General features: G+C 56.4%; 1 protein-coding gene across 4 annotated transcripts in view; it reads right to left on the minus strand.

Annotated features, from left to right (window-relative positions):
* Positions 1–18,140, minus strand: part of LOC143151689 (cell adhesion molecule Dscam2) — a 65,032-nt gene extending 46,892 nt beyond the window's left edge. For all 4 annotated transcript variants that reach the window (XM_076321042.1, XM_076321041.1, XM_076321043.1 and 1 more), the window contains exons 1-2: positions 18,041–18,140; positions 8,976–9,068 (exon numbers count right to left, since the gene is read on the minus strand). In XM_076321042.1, the coding sequence (XP_076177157.1) occupies positions 8,976–9,033 (58 nt within the window). In that variant the 5' untranslated portion in view covers positions 9,034–9,068; positions 18,041–18,140. The remainder of the gene's footprint in view (positions 1–8,975; positions 9,069–18,040) is intronic.
* Positions 18,141–19,675: the final 1,535 nt, after the last annotated feature.

The raw sequence follows: 19,675 nt of genomic DNA on the forward strand, positions 1-19,675 counted from the left end.
GCGAAGCGGTGAAGTGCGCGACGATGGCGGTGGCGGTGACGGTGGCGGTGACGGTGGCGGTGGCGGCGGTGGCGGTGGAAGAACCGGTGACGGAGGCGGGGTAAATCGGCCGATACCGTGGGGTAAGTGCACGGGTCTCATCGAGTGTTCGTTAACGAGTGCCGAGGCGAGCGTCGCGCGGCTTCCGGAGCTCGCCGGTCCTCCCGGAAGCCGGGTCGTCCTTTTCTCGATACTCTCTCGTTACCGGACGAGAGTCGATGCTTTTCATCCGGCGACGGCGCGTCTCGTCGCGTCTCCTCGCGTCTCCTCGCGTCTCTTCGCGTCGTTTTGCCGGCAGGTGCGCACCGAAATTCCTCGAACCTCGAGTACCGAAGGGGCCGAAACGGGAAAAGAATAGCGCGCGCGACGATGGAACGCCAAGCGGGTTCAAAGAACTCGGTCGCGCGGTTCGCAACAAATACGTCGGGCCGTGCAAACGAAAATTCTGCCGCGCGGTCGGTCGTTTGCCCCTGGGCTATGTTCCAAAAAGGGGAAGACGCGGAGAGCCGCGATGTCCTCGGATCAAAAGCGACGCCTTCCCGCCCAAGTTTCCACCCGTCGGGTTTTCGCGACACCGACGAATCAAACCGCGAGTCCACCGCTCCTTTGCGCTTTCGGTGGCCCGATGCCTCGCCGAACGGATCGAAAATGCAAAACGATCGAAAACGCTGACGGTGCACGACGCGGTGACGCGGTGACGCGGTGACGCGGTGACGCGGTGGTTCCTCTTTTCTGCGTTCGTCCACCTATTTAATCGGTAAGACGATTCGTGACTCGAGTTCGCAACAAATCGGGACAAAGTTCACGCATCGTTAGCAACGTCCGCTGAAAATCGGGAAAGCGAGCTCGTTCGCGTTCTTACGGCCCGGGAGCCGTCGAACGTCGTTCGTTGCTCGTTAAACGTTCGAGCTGTCGTCGAAATCGTCGACTCGCGTTTCGTTGAACGAACAACCACGGTAAAAACGACCGAAGCTTTTCAACACCGATCGACGCGAATATCGTCGAAACTATTTTTCGGATTGTTTTTTAACGCGGTGGGGGAAGAGCAAACAGAAGCGCGCGGAAAAACTCGAACGAGGCTCCAATTAGCGATAACTTGAAAACAACGTCGAAGCGATGCCGTTCCGGCGAAAAGGACTCTAGAGCGGAAGCGAAGAGGGACGGGGCACGATGATCGCGCGTTTCGTTTCGCTCGCGTTGCCCGACCGATGGCTGTGGTAACGGAGACCGTGCCGGGCAAAAGGTTAAAACGAGCCGTATTCACCGCGGACAATGGAAAAGCCGATCCAGAGGGCAGTCGGAGAGCCGGGGCGAGCCGAAGCGAGGCGAGACGAGACGAGACGAGACGAGACGAGACGAAAGGGCCGGGGACCGGGAAACGAAAGAGGATCGGCAACGATTCACGATTTACGGAATTTGTTACCGCGGACTACGCGGATCCGGAGCCCGAGCGAGGACCGGGACGAGGGTAAAGAGCGCGGAAATTACGCCGGGTTTTCTACTCGAAAATGCAAACTTTTCTCGTTAACAATTAAACCGCTGTTCGCGGTGCTGGCTTCGACGCGAAGCGAAACAGGATAGCGAAATCGACGGAAAAAAAAACTCGATCGCTGAGACGAAGAGTGCAAAAATTGCCGACGCGACGAGGACGACGAGGACGACGAGGAGGACGAGAATCCGGCGAAGGAAGAGCGGAAGAACCAGCCGGAGGAGGAGAAGCGAGAGGAGGAGGAGGAGGAGGAGGAGGAGGAGGAGGAGGAGGAGGAGGTCGACGACGACTACGTAACAGCAGTAGCAACGGCGCGCCTAAGTGACTCGGTACTGCCCTGGCTTGTTAATTATCGACTCGGAGCCGGGGGTGTACCAGAAACGCCTGGCGACAGAGTAGGGTGACGTTCCCAACCTAATCACTTTTCCTTTTTCCACCCTCGGAGGAGCCTCTTGTTTCCGACGCGTTTCATCTCATCTACGAAGCTTCCTGTGTGCCTGCACAACGTCGGCCGTCGGTCGTCGGTCGTCGACGTCGTTCGTGTCTCCAGACATCTCCAGATACGTCTCTGGGGCGCCGGCAGGCAGGGCCTCGACGCCGTTCCGCGTCGCGCCGCGCCGCGCCGCGCCGCCTCACGCCGCCTCACGCCGTGCCACGCCGCACCGCCCCGGCGTACGAACACAATGGCTTTAACTAGTTAACAAGCACGGAACCGTCGACCAACACATCGAGGCCCGCTAGCTCAGACGCGTACGGCTACACGCGGAACGTGTCAAAAGTCGAAACTCACGGGGTCGGAGACCTCGAGGAGACCGCGAAACCTCGCTTCGCGAGAATAACCGCGTTCCATGATTCGGTCCCGTTTCGATTCCCTCCGTTCGAATCACCCGGAAACGTGGACACGTTAATTTCTCTTCGAGGTCTCGCCGGGAGCTTTTTCGCTGGCCGCGCGATTCGACGAGACAGTTCGAAACAAGTTTCCCCCGGACTCTTTCGACGCGTGGAAGAGTTTACGATGTACGAGTCTTCGGTTGGACGTCTCCGAGTTTCGAAGCAGCTCCGTGGGTAGTCGGTACGACGAAAAAGTTTCCCTCGGTCCCTCCGAGTCATCGAATCCCCCAGAATCCGATAGTTGGATTCTTCGGGCGTCCGAGGCCGTACCGAACGACCGTCGCCCGTCGCCCGTCGCCCGTCGCCGGTACAAAAGCGATTCGTTGGGCGAAAACCTTTTCCCTTTTGGTATAATTTTCGTCGAATGCCTACGCGGGAAGGTGAACGCGCGTTCAAAGGTCTAATTGGAAAGTTTGCGGTTCCGGTTCGTAAACTTGAACGAAACTCGTGGAGCGGGTACGCGCGAGCATTAACCGTACGCAAACCGACGTGTCTCGCGCGATGTCCATTTACGGGCTCCGGCGTAATTGCTCGTTCCGTCAATTTACAGCTGCGAATTCACCGCGGACATTACGATTTCCCCGGGCAAAGTATACGGTCCGCGAACGAAATAGTTGCCGGAACGCGTGAATAAACCGTCGAGTGGCTGCTCGTGCCGTATTATTAACAAAGTCCGTCGCGGGAGAACGAAGCGCGCGAAACTTCGTCAAAACCGGCTCGGGTGTAAATTCGACGAACCGTGTTTCCGTGACTTCTTCTTCCTCGTCTCGGGGTAATTTAAACGCTCCGGAGGGGACGAGAGCCCGCGTTCGGTTCTCCCGAAAGATATCGCGCGTTCGATCTACACCGAGGAACCCGATTCTACGTGGACGCTTTCGATTCTTCGATTCGCGCGAATCCGACCGGTTCACGATCTTCGGTCTCCCGCGAGCGCCTCGTTCGCGCTTCGTCGGTTTTCGTCCGGTAAACGCGCGTACCGTATTTTTGTTCGTTCGATCGGATCACCGTTCGATCGAAACGCTCTCTCGAGCAATTTCCGCGTACGGAACGACGAGTCTCGACGTATTAATAACGCCGCTCGAACGTAAGTACGCGATTAGCGTCATCGATGCGCGGTTCCCGCGTCGTCCATTGAATATTCCGCCTTATTGTAGCAGACGTTACAACCGTGACACCCGGTTTAATCGCCTTTGTTGCGCCCTGAAAGCTCAACACTGCACGCTCCGATGTACTTCGATGCCTTCCCAATAATTCCACGCGTCGCGGAGAATGCGGGGAAATTGTACCGCGAGAGCAGCCTCGCCGAGCATCTTCGATATTACAAGACGCGCACATGCAACCACGGAAAGAGGAAGCGGAAATTGGGCCGGATCGATACCGGTCGCTCGCGTCGCTGAAATTAACCGAGAGGCTACCGTGGAAAAATTTCGTACCGTATCTACCGTCGCATCGTAATTAATGGAACGCGCGATGCGCAGAAAAGAGGGCCGTTTACTCGGTTTCGCGGTTCTCCCGCGAATTGCGACCCGAACGAGTTCGAATCGAATCGCTTCGACGAAGAAAGCTGAAGCGTTTTCGCGGCAAACGACGGGATATTTGGAATCGCTGCGCTCGAAAATCGGGTCGATCGAAAGAACCGCGTTTTGTTTTCGTCCCTCCGAGGCTCGGTCGTTCCGGCGCGGCACGGCACGGCTGAAAATTCAACCGCGTGTTTATATAAACGCGCGCCTCGAAATCCGTGCCTCCTCCCAAAGGTAGCGCGGTTCCGCTTTACAAAAGAATAATAGGACTAGACGGCGTGGGAACGCGCGACCACGGCCGGAAAAGAAATTTATAAACAACGCGTACACGCGCTCTCGCGCGAACCCCGCCGACTCTTTGCCTCTCGGCTTCAACGAGTCGAGATTTAAAAAACGCTCCGCGGTGAAATTGTCGCGTCGCGACGAAACGAATTACGTACGTACGCGGTGTTTCGAAAACGAAGAAACGATGCGATTCGAAAGGGAGGAGATACGCGCCCGAAAAACGCCGAAAGAGTCGAATGCTCGTCGAGTTCGAGTACCGTTCGAACGAGCGAAAAGTTTGGTTCGCGAGATCGAGTGGTTCCCACCGAAAAATTACTTTTCGGTGAAACGCGTATCGGTGATCGCTCGGCCGTTCGGCCGCCTCGAAAATTATTTCCACCACGAGGCGTGGAAAAGTTGCGTTTCTTCGCTCGAGGCTCGAACGACGCGGGATCAGCGCGGTACGATAATTGACGATTAATTTGGAGAAGAACGAGAATCGTTCGCAGGGCGCGTATCCTTTGAACGAGTCGAGCAAGTTCCGGTAAACGAGAGTATCGCGAATCCCTTTTAGCGTACCGCGAGAGAGCCGCAGACTTTGTCAATTGACGGAAAGTAGAGGGGGATAAATACGTAAGCGCCGGGAGTAGAAAGGGCTGCGGGCGTGCAATCGAGACTGCAGTTACGCGCACTTCTTTCGTTAGCAGTCGCGGCGCTCCGACTCGCCTCGCGCGAAACGACGCCCGTTTATCGTCGCCCCTTTCACGGGGCTTTTCGTTAAACGTCCGCGACACCCGAACGCGAAGATCGAGTCTGCGCAGACTCCGTGACGGATGGCGTTTCGCCGCGTTGATACCGACGCGCTCCGGTCCCCTCGTCGGACACGGCCGCGCTTAAATTTGTTTATTCGACGCTTCGCTCGAAGCACCGTCGCAACGAGCTCGCTCTTTCGAACATCGAGGTTGCTTTCGCTTCGGTCGTTCGCGTTTTCGCCCGGACGAAAACGATCGTTCCGCGAATATCGGGCGATCGCCCGCGGACCCGTTCAAATTCGCGTCGAGGTATCGCGCGTAACTCGGAGGTCGGCGCTGTACGCGTTGCGCGCGGTTCGCGGCCCGTACCGATCCATCGAGCCGCTCCCTGAAAAGGACAGCGAACAAAATCCTCTTTCCATCGAACAGATCGGATTACGTACAGAGAGGATATCCAAGACGACGACGACGACGACGACGACGACGACGACGATAATTAGCGTCGCGCGATTCTCCGACGAAAAGGGATAACGTTCCGTACACGACCAGAGTCGAAATAACGCGACCCAAGGAGTCGTTGAATAATGCAAGATCCAGCGTCAAAGAGGCGAAGGAAATCGATAGTGTAAAAATAAGGCACACGTAAACCTGGCTAGGAAACGGCCGAGTTCAATACTCCGGAGCGAAAATTTCATCGGCGAACCTCGAATGGGATAGTTAAATTCCGAGGATCGACTAATTTGAATTCTTTTATGAAAGTTTCCTGCCGCTCGAAGCTTTGCTCGCCGATAAAGGCGAATTCTCCACCGTTGGTCGCAAAAAAATCATCCGAGACCGGGATCGCTCGTCTCGTTTCGATTAACCGTTCGCTAAATTCGCGAAGAGCTTCCACGGCAACCGAGTCTTTTACCTCGGCGTATTTACGGGAGAAAACTCGACGAGTTTCTTGGGATTCGGGAGATTACGTTACAAATTTATTTACTTTGCAAAGCTATCGCCGCCACCGCCACCGGCGACGTTCGACGATCGCGTCGAGAAACGGTGCGACGTTCTCCGGACGCCCTCGAAATTTACGGAAAAATCGATCGGATTCGATCCGATCCGATCCGATCCGATCGAGAAGTCGAACGGTTTCCAGCGCGAGAGCCAGCCTCCCGATTACCGACTCGCGATAATCTTCGTCGAACCGAACCGCGGACGCGACGACACCTCCGGTCCCGACGACCGGCAAACTTCCCTCGAAATTATCCGCGCGCGAGGTCGATTCTACGACAAATACGATCGATTTGTTCCTCGAGAGCGGACTCCCGTAGAGACGGAACCCCGTTTTATCCGCAAGAAATCTCGACAAGTTTTTCGTCGAGCCTCCGATCCAATCCGGACCGGGTGATTCTATCCGCTCGCGCGGAAAGTGCCATTTTTCCCAAGGGGCGGTGGTTGCGCGGTTCTTGGCGCGAGAGTAGCCGCGCTACACGTACGCGTAGGCGCTGATAAATAAGTAACGCGGTGAATTCTCTCGACCCAAAAGTTCAATGGACCGCTGCCTATTCCGGAAAGTAGACAGCGCCCGTTGCTTCGTCTCCGTTTCGCGGCCAATAAACTCGAGTGCGTTGTTACTCTCTCCCCGGAGGGATCCCGAGGTTCCCGAATCAATACGCTTTACCTTCGTCCGTTTAATCCATTTTTCGCGGTTTCATCGATGGGAGTTACGTTCGCTCGTAACTCGTCGGGGAATCCCGACGAGTCTTCTCGTCCTCCCGGTGCAATCGGCGAGTGCCGATTTCTCGCGTCGAGAAAGCCGGTACGATGGACGGGATTTCTACGGGGCGAGAGGACGAGAGGACGAGAGGACGAGAGGACGGGAACGCGGAAAAGAAATACCGAGAAAGAGGAGCATCGCCGTATCCTTTGCGCGCGAGAAGCTACGCGCGAGAACCGATAAATAAATAACACGAACGGGGTGCGGAACAGACGGGGTTGCGAGCCAGACCGGAGAGAATCCCGGTCAAGAGGCAAGGATCGCGAAACGGTAAAGAAAAGTAACGCGAGCCCGTAAAAGAGAATCAATTCGATTCCCTGGCCGCACCTCGCCCCTCTATCCCCGCATCTTTTCCTCACCTTGCCAACCACCGACGACTCTCGCTCCCGTCGAATCTCCTACTCTACCTTCCGTCGTTTTTCTTCTCCCTGTTCTGGCCGACCCCGACGAAACTCCGTCTCTCGTCCGTACACGCCTCTTCCTTCCTTCCTTCCTTCCTTCCTACCCCGCTCCCTCCCACCCTCCATTCGTTGGCGTCGACCATGCTCCTTTTCCGCGCAACAAGTGCGCCCCGACTCGCATCTTTAAGAAACCAGCCGTTCCTCCTCTCTCGTTTAAGCCACCATCGCCGCTGCTAACATCACCCTCGTACCCCACCTCTTTCCACTTTCTACTTTCTACTTTCTACTTTCTCCTCTCCTTTTTCCTTTTCCATTTATCCCTTTTCCCTTTTCCCTTTTCCCTTTTCCTCGTTCACCGGCAGTTCCACTTCCTCTGGAACGTAAACCCTCGGCGAGCCCGCGACTACCCTCTCTCTTTGGTTTCTCTCTCCGGTGGTATTTTCCTGTTGGCGAGTGCCGACGGGCACCGCGACTCGCGGCCGCGCCTACTCCACCGGAAAAGTATCGGCCGTCCGTTTCCCTCTTCGAACGAGGGAGAAAGTGACCGGGGAGAAGACAAACTCCCCGACTTCGGTAACGCGAATTCGACGTCGATCCGAGCCGATTTACCGGAAATCTCGGGAAAAGAACTCCCCTGGGAATCGCGTACCGCGTTTGCCGTCTCGATGGAGAGAAAACAGAGACGAAGAAAAAGTTTCTCGAAAGGGGTGGCAAAAACATCGGTAGCCGACCAGCGACAATTAAAAAGTTTCGACGAGCCTCGGAGGAAACGCGAACGTCGAAACGCCTTTCGCGATGATATTCGATATCGGGAAACTTCCACGGTAGTCGTAAACTCGACGCGAAAGTTTATATCGTTCCAGTTCGCAAAGTACGATATTTAATTACGAGCAAGACCGTGGCATTGCTCGAACGTTTCTTGCCGGGGTGATCGTCGAAAGCGAACAAGAAGGGAGAAACGATGGAATAAAGGAAAGTCGAGGCCGAGAATCCTCGCTCGCTGCAACAAGTATCGAGCTCGATGGTCCGCGTGTTTTGCCGACGGAGTTTCGATCGTCGTCGGGCGAAATACGTTGAATTTATCGGCGATTTAATGCCCCCCGGGGACGTTTATAGGGCCGCGATGAATAAAACCGGTCGCTTTCGACCGATGGCAAAGCCATCACCGGCAGCTCGATCCCCGCCAAACGAAATTACTTTGGAGAATTCGAGCGCAACGGTTTCCGTTAGCGGTCGTTTCGACGACCGCGCGAGTCAACGTTCCACGCTATTTCGAGAACGCTGTAGAGAATTTTTTTTTCAGATAACCGCGCGTACCCCCCGCTGGAGAAATACGCGCGCAAGGTACGGGCAGTTTGGTCGCTCGGGGAGCAACACCGAGTGGATCGCGGTGTGGCAGAAAATCGATCACCGGACGCTTCGCGACGACCGACCGAGTCGAAGCTCGCGCTCCTCGAGCGAAAAGCTACGAAAACGGAAACGGAAACCCGAGTACCCGTTTCGGTCGGTGAGCTACCGCGCGATATTAAAAACTTTGTTCGCGATAGCCGATCGTCGTCCCGATTCGAACGTCCCTCGCAACGCTCGGGAGAGAAGGAAACGATTCGTTCGCGGAGGAAATCGCTTTATTAGCGAAATACTTTCCGTTTCGGGCGTACGCGGTCTCGTTTTCTCGCTGGGCGTTCCGCCGCGCAAATATTTACTCGGGTAAACGCGTACTCTCCTCTCTCCGAGGCGAAACGAGCGTCCCGACGGTTTCGCTCGTGCCCGATCGTCGAAATGGCCGACGGTCGAACGCGACGAAACGACCGGGAGGAACGATCTCCGCGAACACGGCCAGCGATTCGTGTTCTTACTTACCGCGGACAAGGACGATGGCGCTGGACAGGAGCACGATTCTCAACGGCCAACTGGCCATCCTGGCGTAGACCGTTACGTCGATTCAGCTTCCTCCTGAAACAATACAAGCGTGCCCAATCAATCAACCCATCCATCCCGATCCGCTATCCGCGCATCCCAGCCAACTCTAGTTTCGCTCTCGCTCTCTCTCTCTCTCTTTCTCTCTCTCTTTCTCTCTTCCTCTCTCGGCGTGGGTGCAGCTTCGTCTCTATCGCTCTCTTTCGATCCATGGCCACGATCGGACCTCGTCCCACCTTTCGCCCCGTCCTTTCTGGCAGACTGCCCGTTCTACGCTCACCCCCAGCCATCCTATTCCTCTTCGCTTCGTGCCCAAACCCCTACTTCGTATCGACAATTTTTTCCCTCTCGAATCCGTGCCTAGGGGTTTGTCCGCTGAACGAGAGTCCTCCCAGACGGTGCGCGTCGCGCAACCCGTATAATCGTAAAACGCGCGACGCGTAACCGGCAACCAACAGTTTCCGCACGCGAGTCGATCCTTTCGTTCGTTTTCCTTCGATTCGAAGCCGATCGCGGACCACCGGTTCGAGCGTACGAACGGAAACCGAGAACGGTGGCAGGGTTCGAGGCTACCGCGCGGATCTCCTTCGAGAGCGCGTCTACGGTAGCGAAGAAACGGGGAAGAATAAATTTCGTTGATAAACGCGTAAAAGGAATCGATGCGAGAATACGACTAAATACGATTCTCTCGTCGAGCGCTATTTACGAGTACGGTCGTTCGTCGCGCACTCCGACGCTTCCTTTCTCTGGCTCCGCGGTGAATATCGAACATTTTTTTTCTCGCCTCGATTTTCCACGAGCTCGTCGGCCGAACGAACGTGCACGTGTGCGAGCGTGTGCGAGCGTGTGCGAGCGTGTGCGAGCGTGTGCGAGCTGGTAACCGTCGCGACGATCACCGGGGCGTTGAATTCGTCTCGCTTCGAAGAAAGCGATACGGTTAACGACCCCTTCGTTGTCGCTCCAAGGGTAAATGCAGCGTTCGCGAAATCGAGTTCTTTCTCGAGCGTGGTTCGCGAATCGATCTCGACGGAAACACGAGCTCGAATTTGATTTATTCTTTATCAGCGATCAGGAGTTCGTTCGGGAGCACGAGCGAGGCTCGTTCCTTTTCCTTGGACGAACGATCGCCGAAAATATTCGCAGCGCGTCGCGAATCACTCGTGTCGTAAAAACGTTCGGTTCGGTCCGCTCCGCTCCGATTTTTGTCCGAGACGACTCGCGGTCGACGAAACGTTCCAGAGGCTCGAATCGATGACCCGCGCCAAACCGTGCATAGAAAACGTTTACCGTTCCAATTATCACGGACAGCGAACACGGGCGCGCTCACGGCGGTGCGCTACACTCTATAAAACCGTGCACGGCAAATAGGCAACATATTTACTAATTAGCGAAATGCAAAGAGACCGAGATTAAGCTGCCTCGAACGTCGTTAAATTACGCCGACGGAACGCAATACAGCGTGACTGTATTTGCTTAACTGTATTTTACTATTGTAAATACGATTTTCGCATCAATGGGAGAACCGGCGTTCCAGCCGGTATCGTTCGTTCCGCTCCTACGGCCAGTCGCCCCACCTGTGCGTTAAAATACGCTCGAAATAACGTTCACGGACTCTGAACAAATCTTGCCAACCGTTTAACAAAATTCGCGCTTCGAAAAATTGCCGCGCGTCGTTCGTGCTTTTCCCTTCGTCTCGCGTTACCGTTCGAACAACCGAACGTTTCGTAGTTCCTTAAAGCCGAAATTTGGAACCTAAAATCGTTCTCCGTTCGCGCGTTCTTCCTCTTTTCTCTCTTTTCCCTCCGGTCGGAAGAGGAAGAGGAACGGTACGCGTTATCGCGCGTATCCGTCGAGGAAAAGAAACGCGCGGGGTGCGTTGAACCGAAACGAACACGATGGACCAGTCGTAAGATCCAACTCGTAGGTATACGCGCGTGCGTGGTGTTCGGTCGTTCGATTCGCCGCGAGGAACGAGAAGAACCCCGGAGAACGTTGTTTACTCGGTGGTTATCGTTATCGTTATCGTTATCGTTGTCGTTATCGTTTCGCGCTCGAAACGTTCGAAAACCGAGTCTGCGTTTCTTCGTCCAATCGGTGGACATTTAACGGGCCGTAGAAACTCGCGTCCCGCGAACGCGAAGCACGTACGGACGGCTAGAGAAATCTGTGCAACGCTCGGAAACAACGTTCTCCGTGGAGCGTCGGTCGGGTATAAAACGCGATCGACGTAAAACACCGCGAAACGGGAAGAAGCCGTACAGGATCTCGGAAGAGTTCCACGAAACGGTCGTTCGGTCGTTCGGTCGTTCGGTCGTTCGGTCGTTCGGTCGTTCGGTCGTTCGCTCGGTCGCCCGATAGTCCGATAGCCCGATGCGACGACCAAGACGACCGAGGCGACGCGCGAACGTAATTGTGGCGCTAAAAGCAATTTCCCGGGACTGTAATCGTTTTAGCAAAGTGCTTTGCAATTTAGCGAGTCTTTATTAAAATAAGTAATTTTCGAGCCGGTACTTTACGACTGTCCGGCCATCGTCTCGTAATCGCCGGTCGTTGCGTCGTTGCGTCGTTGCGTCGTTGCGTCGTTGCGTCGTTGCGTCGTTGCGTCACCCAATCTTATCGACTCATCGGAGATTTTAAAGCGCCGTTGGACAATCTCGCGTAGGAATTACGCGCGCACGATCGAGACGCGTTCGGTGTTATTTAACGCGCTCGATTCAAAGCCAACCCCCGTGTATACGGAATTCGTAACCGAAGGGGACAAAAGAGCCTCGTAACCGGAGTCGATGCATCGTTCCTCTAACGGGAATCCAAGTCCTGCGAGAGAACGCTCGCGCGTAATAAGCGTACCAACCGGGAACGTTATTTACACGAGAGTCTCGTTCGAAACTACGGTCGATCGATCGTCGAGAGCGCTGCCCTCGCGTCGAAAGAGAAAACGGAAAAGTTTGTAAAATTCCCAATTAATACGGGCAGCTTTCGCTGGTCGTTCGCGGAACGTTCGAGGGCTCGATCCTTCGAAAGGATTCGCTCGCTACGGACGCGTCGAGGTCCTCGAAATATACGGAGCCCGGCGCGCGCTAGAAATATGCCAACGTTACCGCGAAACGAACCGATATTAATTAACGCGAAAGCCGGAGGAAGAAAACGCCCCCTCTCGGTCGATACGCCCTCGTAATTGCATTTCGCGTGCACCGGCATCGTTTCCGCGAAATTAGTCCCGGAACAGACGCGTTGCCCGATCGGCCGAAAATTAACATCGTTCCGTACAATTGATCGATAATTTGCCGTTGCACGGCGTCGCTAATCGCGCGGAAACCGGGCCACGTACGCGAGAAACGAACCTTCCTCGCGACGGAAACCTTATCCTCGATCGCGAACGACCGCGCGCGGAACAAGATTCCACGCGGAGACCGTTCCTCCCGAAGAATTCCCATTATCCGGCGGAGAGTTCTCGTGGCTCGAAATACTCGCGCGTTATTTCTATCTCCGGGAACTCCTTTTTTCTTCCCGTTGGTCGTGCCGCGTCCGATCGAGTTCGACCGAACGAAATAATACATCGACGACCGTGCATCGGAGGCACCGGCATTCTTCACGGGCGTCGAGATGACCCGTTATTTATCGTGGATTGAAATTCGGAGACCGCGACGGACCGAGGAATTTCATTAAAATTACGAGCTCGGATATTGGAACGCGGCGGTGCGGCTGTGCGGCGGTGCGGCGGTGCGATGGCGCGCGCTAAGGCTCGGAACGTGAACCGACTCGCAGAGTCCTCGGCGCGATTTCATCGAGCCAAGGACGAGCTTCCTACGGTGCTCTCCGTAAAGTACCCGGCCGGGCGAACCGCGAAAACTCCTCTCGAATCGATCGTAAAGGGGCCGCAAAGGACGAACAAACGTCTAGTTTACAGCGGGGGATAAATCGTAGTTTCGGGACGGGGCTGGATCGTCGAGCGATCGGCGTTACGGTTTATCGGGCCGTCGTCGAGCGATCCCGAAAATACCGAAACGTCGCTCCCACCCTCGGGGATTTCTCGGCCGTGGACGGCGCTCCCAGCAAAATTGCGGGAAAGTTTCGCGCGGGGAATCTTCCAACGGAGACGTTGCGGTTTTTTGCCGGGCCGTTCCGCTCCCGAGGATTTTCGGGCAATCGGTTTTCGACGCGTCGGGAACGTCTCGCGGTTTCGAATTCGAAACGAGAAACGTCGGAGGTTCGTTGCGCGAAGAAGCTCGATCGAGTCGCGGAAAACGATATCTCGCGCTCGCCACCGGTAAAGAGTTTTCGTAACTCTCCGCTCGGGGCAAAGTATCCGACGTCGGAAGAGCTCGAGTCGGCGACCGGTGGTCTTTGGTTCGCGCGCCGAGTTTCGATCTCCCCGAGCGGAAATAAACGACCGAAGCGTTTCGAAACTTCGACGCGGGGGAAAAAACGATACGCGGGTTGCAACGAATCGAGGAAAAGGTGCCCCGTGCGACACCGTTCTCGCGACGGCGATCGACTCGAGAACTCTCCACTCGGAAGCAAAGTTTCGGACCGCGATATTCGTCCTCGCGAGCCAACGAGGGAGAAAAACGCGCGAAAGATATCGTTCGAGAGAGCGGAACCGTATCGATGGGGAACAAAGTATCGCGCATCGACGCGCGCGCGTCTTTCGACAAGATGACACGGTACACGGTACGCGTTCTTCGACCTAACCCGACGCGTACGGCCTCTCGTTGTCGCGAGCCCTCCGAAAACATCGCGCGCGGTACGCCGCGAAGAAATCCGATTTTCCAACGATAACGTCTTTCGGAATTTCCGCTCGGGATCTCGATGATCCGTCGTCGCGGAGGTCGCGCGGAATTCCCAGCGGACAGCGAGAATGCAATAACGGCGGTAGCCTAATGTTCGCGGAAATAATGTATCGCTACCGGTAGTGTAAATTTCGCCCACTGGTCGGTCGATGCAGCGTAAATACGCGTTAACGGGCAAGTTGAATGGGGATGCAGCGAGTACGGCTCGCGTCCGTGTACGTTCGTCCGTATCAATGGCTGCGTTAACGCCGCGCGCGTGTGTGCCGACGAGAAGACGGGAGGGAGGGTGGGTACGCGGAGGTGCGCGGAGGCACGGGGAGGGCTGGGGAGGGTACGCGCGGTGTAATGGCCCGCTACCGAGGGTGCATTAAGGCGGTTTATGTACACGAAGAGGTACGAGGTCTTTTAACCCGACTCGAATGCCAGTTTCATTGAAAACGTGACGGTACGTTACGGGTGTAATACGTCGGTCCGATGATCGATTCGAGCGGTTCGTTAAACCGTCGCTAAAACGAAGATCCTTTCGTCGCCAAGCTCGACACAATCGGCGAAAGACGAACGAAAGGAAAGTAACGGGCGTGTCGTTCCCAGAGAACGAACCGCGTTCGGTCGGTTCATGCCCGTACCGCGACGAATCCCGATAAAACGCGGCAAAACCTTTAAATCGATACCGAAGAGAGGGACTCGGTACCGATTTCGTCTTACGTTCACCGTAGGAAATTGTTTTCCGTTGTTCGTCGGGAAAGATAAATCGCGTTTCGACGCCGCTCCGCGCCGCGTTCGAATATCGCGCGAAAGGTCCGCGTCGATACCTCTCGAAAGAATGGTACGTCGAAAACGAAACGAGTTATTTACCGCTCTTTTTGTTAGGTATTCGCGAGCGCGATAAATCACATCTCGAAAATGCTTTCGGTCGCAGGATTCCACGGTGGTCGGAATTTATCGTCCGACGCGGTAAACGAGCGGCCTCGATCGCGTTGCGTTTTCTCGGAGTTGTCTCCCCGACGGGCAATTCGCTCGGGCTCGACGGGTTGCCCGGCTTACTCTAATTTACATTGGCACGAATTAAAGGATTACGTTATAACCGGAGTGAATTACGAGCCGCGCGTTGTATCCGTTCCGATGTATCGATCGCGTCATCGGCCGAAACCACGGGCAACCCGTTTCACCGACGGGGACGCTTTTAACCGCTACCCTTGCACGCGAGCGCGCGCGCGCGCGCGCCCGCGATCCGACGCTACGCTCTCGCATCGGAACTTTATTTGCCGTGCGTCCGGCGACTAAATCGAAAACAAATTAAATTCGCGAAACCGATCACGGGGCGGAGCGCGAGCCGGTTAACGCAATCCGGAGCGGTGTAAATACCGAGTACGGCCACTTTGAGAAATCGTTGGTTCGTTTCGATCGAGCGGCGCGCGCTCGCTCGCTGGTTGGGAACCGTTTCCCGAGTCACGGGGGATATCTTCTCGATTTCGGAGCCGGCTCGCGCCGCGAGACGCTTCCCGTTGAAAAAGGGTACAAGCTCGGAACAATGGCCGTCCTCCGGCGAGAAAACCGGTATTGTTTGTCCGTGGAAAACGTTGCGCAGCCCGGAGCTGGGGCGAAACGAAGACAATGTACGCGGTTCGAAAGGTGGTCGGTTCTGGGGCGATTTCTCGCGATGTTGTTCGAGCGGGCGCGTGGAAAGCGTGGACTCGATGGAAAGGCAGGGCTCGGCGGACGGAGCGCGAGCAACGGTGGTCCGCGATCGGGAAACCGATAACGGCGTATCGTCGTGCTTGCTCGAGGGACCGGGGCATCGAACGCCGTCTGTTCCGGGTTTATTGTGCCCCGTTACGGCACGGTAGGCTGTATTACGGACACGATGCGTCGTCGCGGCACCAGACGCCGCCACGTTACGCCGCCGCGACGCGACGCGACGCGACGCGACGCAACGCGACCCCTTACCCCGGAGCGGTTTCATCGGGATCGTATCGCGCGCGAGTACGCCCCGACGCGATGAAAACCACGTACGCTCCGGCGACCTTCCGTTATCGGCGTTCGATCCTTTCGAGAAGAGCATCGCGAATACGCTCGAACAAAGTTCGTTCCGCACGATTTTCGCGAGATCCCCGCTAAACCGCGAATCGCTATCTCCGTTTTTCGGCTCCCGAGGAGTTTCGAGGATAACTCGAATCGCAAAACTCGAAGCGGCGCGGTCGCAAACTTTTACCGTCTCCCCTCGAACAACTTGGTTAATTTTGCGGGAAACGAAGCTCGCTCGCGCTTCCTCTCGTTTCCTCGCGTTTCTCCGGTTCTTGAAAATTTCATCGCGATCGCGAAAAGTATTCCCGAGGCGACCGTTGCTCGGCCGTTCTACCCTCTTCTCGATCCTCCGTGTCCGCGAACCGGAGCGATCCGTTCGAATCGGCGGCGCGAGCGAGGCCGCGCTACCCTCCTTCCCTTCCTCCCTCCCTCCCGAGTTTACCGAAACGACGGAACAAAGGAAGAATCGTCCGCGATGTTTACCGTCGTCGCCGGCGCTCGCGATAACGGGGTTCCGGAGTTATTCCGAAAAAGCGAAAAACAAACGGGCGCGCGATTACGCACGCGTGGTGTGGGAAACACCGGCGGTTGTTTCGCGAGCTTACTTTCGAGATGGGCCGGCAACTTTCCAGACTAAAGAACGAGTGTACTCGTAACTGGAAGAGGGAACGAGAGACGGAGAGACGGATATCGTGGAAAAGAGAGAGAGAGAGGAACGTCAAATGGCACAAGTTGGCCCGAGTAAACTCACCTGCTATTCTCCGAGGCTGGAAAATACGTGCGCAACGCGAAAGGGAGGGAGGAAATGGAAAATAGCCGTATATATTCCTACGAGACGGATGTAAATTTCGAGGACCGAGCGGGAATCGAGCGGTGTCCATTCTGCGCGCCGCACGGAAAACTTTCCTCGAACCTGGCGGTTAATGTCCTTTAACTCGTCGGTTCCCCCGGATTCCCCCGGATTCCCCCGGATTCCCCCCGGTCCCTGGTGCCGGGTATTCTTCGAGCCTCGAGTCCGAGGAGGGCGACGCGCCTCGCGTCGGCCAACAACGCTTACGCCGAGTCGACGAAACCGAATTTCGCGAGCGAACGCGGACGAGCGCGCACTCGCCCTTTCCCTTTGCGCGAAACGACCTTTCTTCGATCATCCGTCCGCGTGCGCGCCGGATTTCCGATCTCCCTCGATCTACGTTTTAACGGGGATTCGCGCGCCTTTGAGAGAGTTTCGTTCCTCGAAAGCAATATCGATCGTCCCCGTCGGAAACTTTCGTTCGCGCCTCTTTCCTCGTTTCGTTCTTCTTTTCGAAAGTCGCGCGAATAATCGCGAAAAGAAAACCGAACGAAAAGAAACGACCGTTTCCTTCTTTCGTCGTTCAACGACGACGACGACGACGACGACGAGGAGGAGGACGAGGACGAGGTACCGTCGCTCCGATTAAACGAAAATTGCCCGCGCTTGTCTACGAGGATCAGCCGGAATAGGATTAGACGTCCTCCGTGCCGTTTCAGGATTTCCGCGTTTTCAATTAAGAGCACTTAGCGAACGACGGTCCGTGAAACGCGACGCGGAATTATCTCGACGGGGAAACGTTCGTCGGGGAAAACCGATTCGAGTAACGTTCGCGGAATCTCTTCCCGAGCTCGGTCGCGTCGAAGCACCGATCGCGATCCTTTCCACCGGCGTAAGAACGCGTCCCGCGAGGACGAAAAACCGCGCCGCGGGATTCAAACTCGAACGACGACTCGAATTTCGAGCCGAGCGACGAAACGGGTTACGGACGAGTCGAAAGCGCGCGAGGACAGCAGCCGGCCGCGATGAAAAACGAGGACGCCTCGGAAAGTCGGAGGGACCGAGAGAAATTGGCGGAAAAACCGACTCGGGCGACGTAGTTTTCGACACCGAGGTAAACGGGGACGAAAACCGACCAAGAGGAATCTACGAAATCGCGATACAGGGCCGAGAAAGGTTCGCTAGATCGATTCGCCCGTCGACCTCGAACGCGACCGCGTTCGTCTCCGCGTTCGCGAGAAATTTCCCACTCGCGCGATACCTCCTCCTCGCCGAGAGGACGGAAACGTTCTCGAATCGGTTCGCTCGTCTCGGTAGGAAAGCCGAACGAGGAACAACGCTCGCGGTAACGGCCGGAACGACGAAAGAACGCGCGCGCTCGCAATAGAAACGTGTTCACGTACATTGCTGCCTCTGGATATCCCGGCGAACATGATAGCGCTGTTGAAGCCGTGTCACGTGCCGGATGAACGGTTGAACTTCTGCTTTCTTCCTCTCGCGGAAGGAAACTCGAGCGTTCGCTGCTCGCTCCTTTTCTCGAGCCGGCCGGATCGACGAACAAAGAAAATGGAAGAACCGGGGGAGAGAAACGCGCGAGGACGGACTCGTCGGTCGCACGAGACTTTGGCAAACACCTCGGAGCGGCTCGCGAGTAGGTTGACACCTTCGGGGGAGAGGTCGCGCGCACAACTGACACCTCGCGCGCGCGGTCCAGCTACCCTCAGCATCCAACGGCAGCAGCAGCAGCAGCAGCAGCAGCAGCAGCAGCAGCGGCGGCGGCGGCGGCGGCGGCGGCGGCGGCGGCGGCGGCGGCGGCGGCGGAGGAGGCGGCGGTGGAGGCGGTGGTGGTGGCGGCGGCGGTGGAAGCGGCGGTGGCGGTGGAAGCGGCGGTGGCGGTGGAGGCGGCGGCGGTGGCGGTGAAGGCGGCAATCGAGGGGGTTGAAGCGGAGCACGCGCGAAATTCTGCCCCCAGCCTGCTCACCCGCTCGCCCGCTCTCCCTCGATCTCCAGGCTCGGATTCCTTCCTCGTCGTTCGAGCGCGCGTTTCGCTCGCTCCGGCGCTACGAGCGGAACCGTTTCGTTCCGAGTCCGAGCTCGGGGCCGAGAAGAACCTCAAGGGGTCGAAACGAAAGCCAAAGCTACCGATAATTATCGCGCGCTTTCGAAAAATCCGCGGAACCCGAGGACGAACATAGTCGGTCGCTCCGGTCTCGATGCGGGAAATTTCGGTCGAGCTTTGACATCCGGGCGCAAAGATACGACCGGGTGTCTCGGCGTTCGTTCGGTCGACTCTCCGACCCGCGTATCGGCGCGCTCGAGGGCGAAACTTTTCTTAACGATTACCGGAGCGCATCGCGCGACGTCGACGACTGGTTCGGTGTCGGAGCTCGCGGTAACTTTTCGAGATGAAACGGTGGCTTTCGAGGGAGACCGCGCGACGCAAAACGATCGGTGAAAAGGTCGAAGCGGGCCGGGCCGAGCCGGGCGCTCGCTACCGGTGCCGAGTCGACCGTGAGACGCGCGTGAAACTTCACCGCCGCTTTCGCGCGTCTCGCGATTAATACGACTCGAAACATTAAAAGCGTTCTTGGCGCCGGAGAGGCTGCGCGAACGCAAAGCGGACAGAGACCTTTTAATACCTCGTATTGTGGAAAGCCTCGCTCTCGGAGCACCGCCGTGCACCGGATACGCGCGCGCCTCGGCTCACGGAAAATTCCAACGAAACTCCCAACCACCTTTCCGGATCGCTGTTTCGAACGACTCGAAGCGAAAACTACGCAAAGATTTCGGCGTCCTCGCGGCACCGTCGAGACCGGGCCCGAACGATCTACGCGCGAGCGCCCCTACACGGTTCGATGCCCGAAGACAACGATCATCGCCGACCGATCGAAACCCAGAAGAACGATAATTAACGGGAACTCGAGACGGCCGAAAGAACGCGATCCGTATTCCTTTCTTTCTTTCTTTCTTTCTTTCTTTCTTTTCGCGGCGAGCGGAGAAAAGGAGAGGAAACGCGCACGTTCGATCGTTCGATGGCA

This window comes from Ptiloglossa arizonensis, chromosome 9, assembly GCF_051014685.1.
Source record: "Ptiloglossa arizonensis isolate GNS036 chromosome 9, iyPtiAriz1_principal, whole genome shotgun sequence".
NCBI classification, from domain to species: Eukaryota; Metazoa; Arthropoda; class Insecta; order Hymenoptera; family Colletidae; genus Ptiloglossa; species Ptiloglossa arizonensis.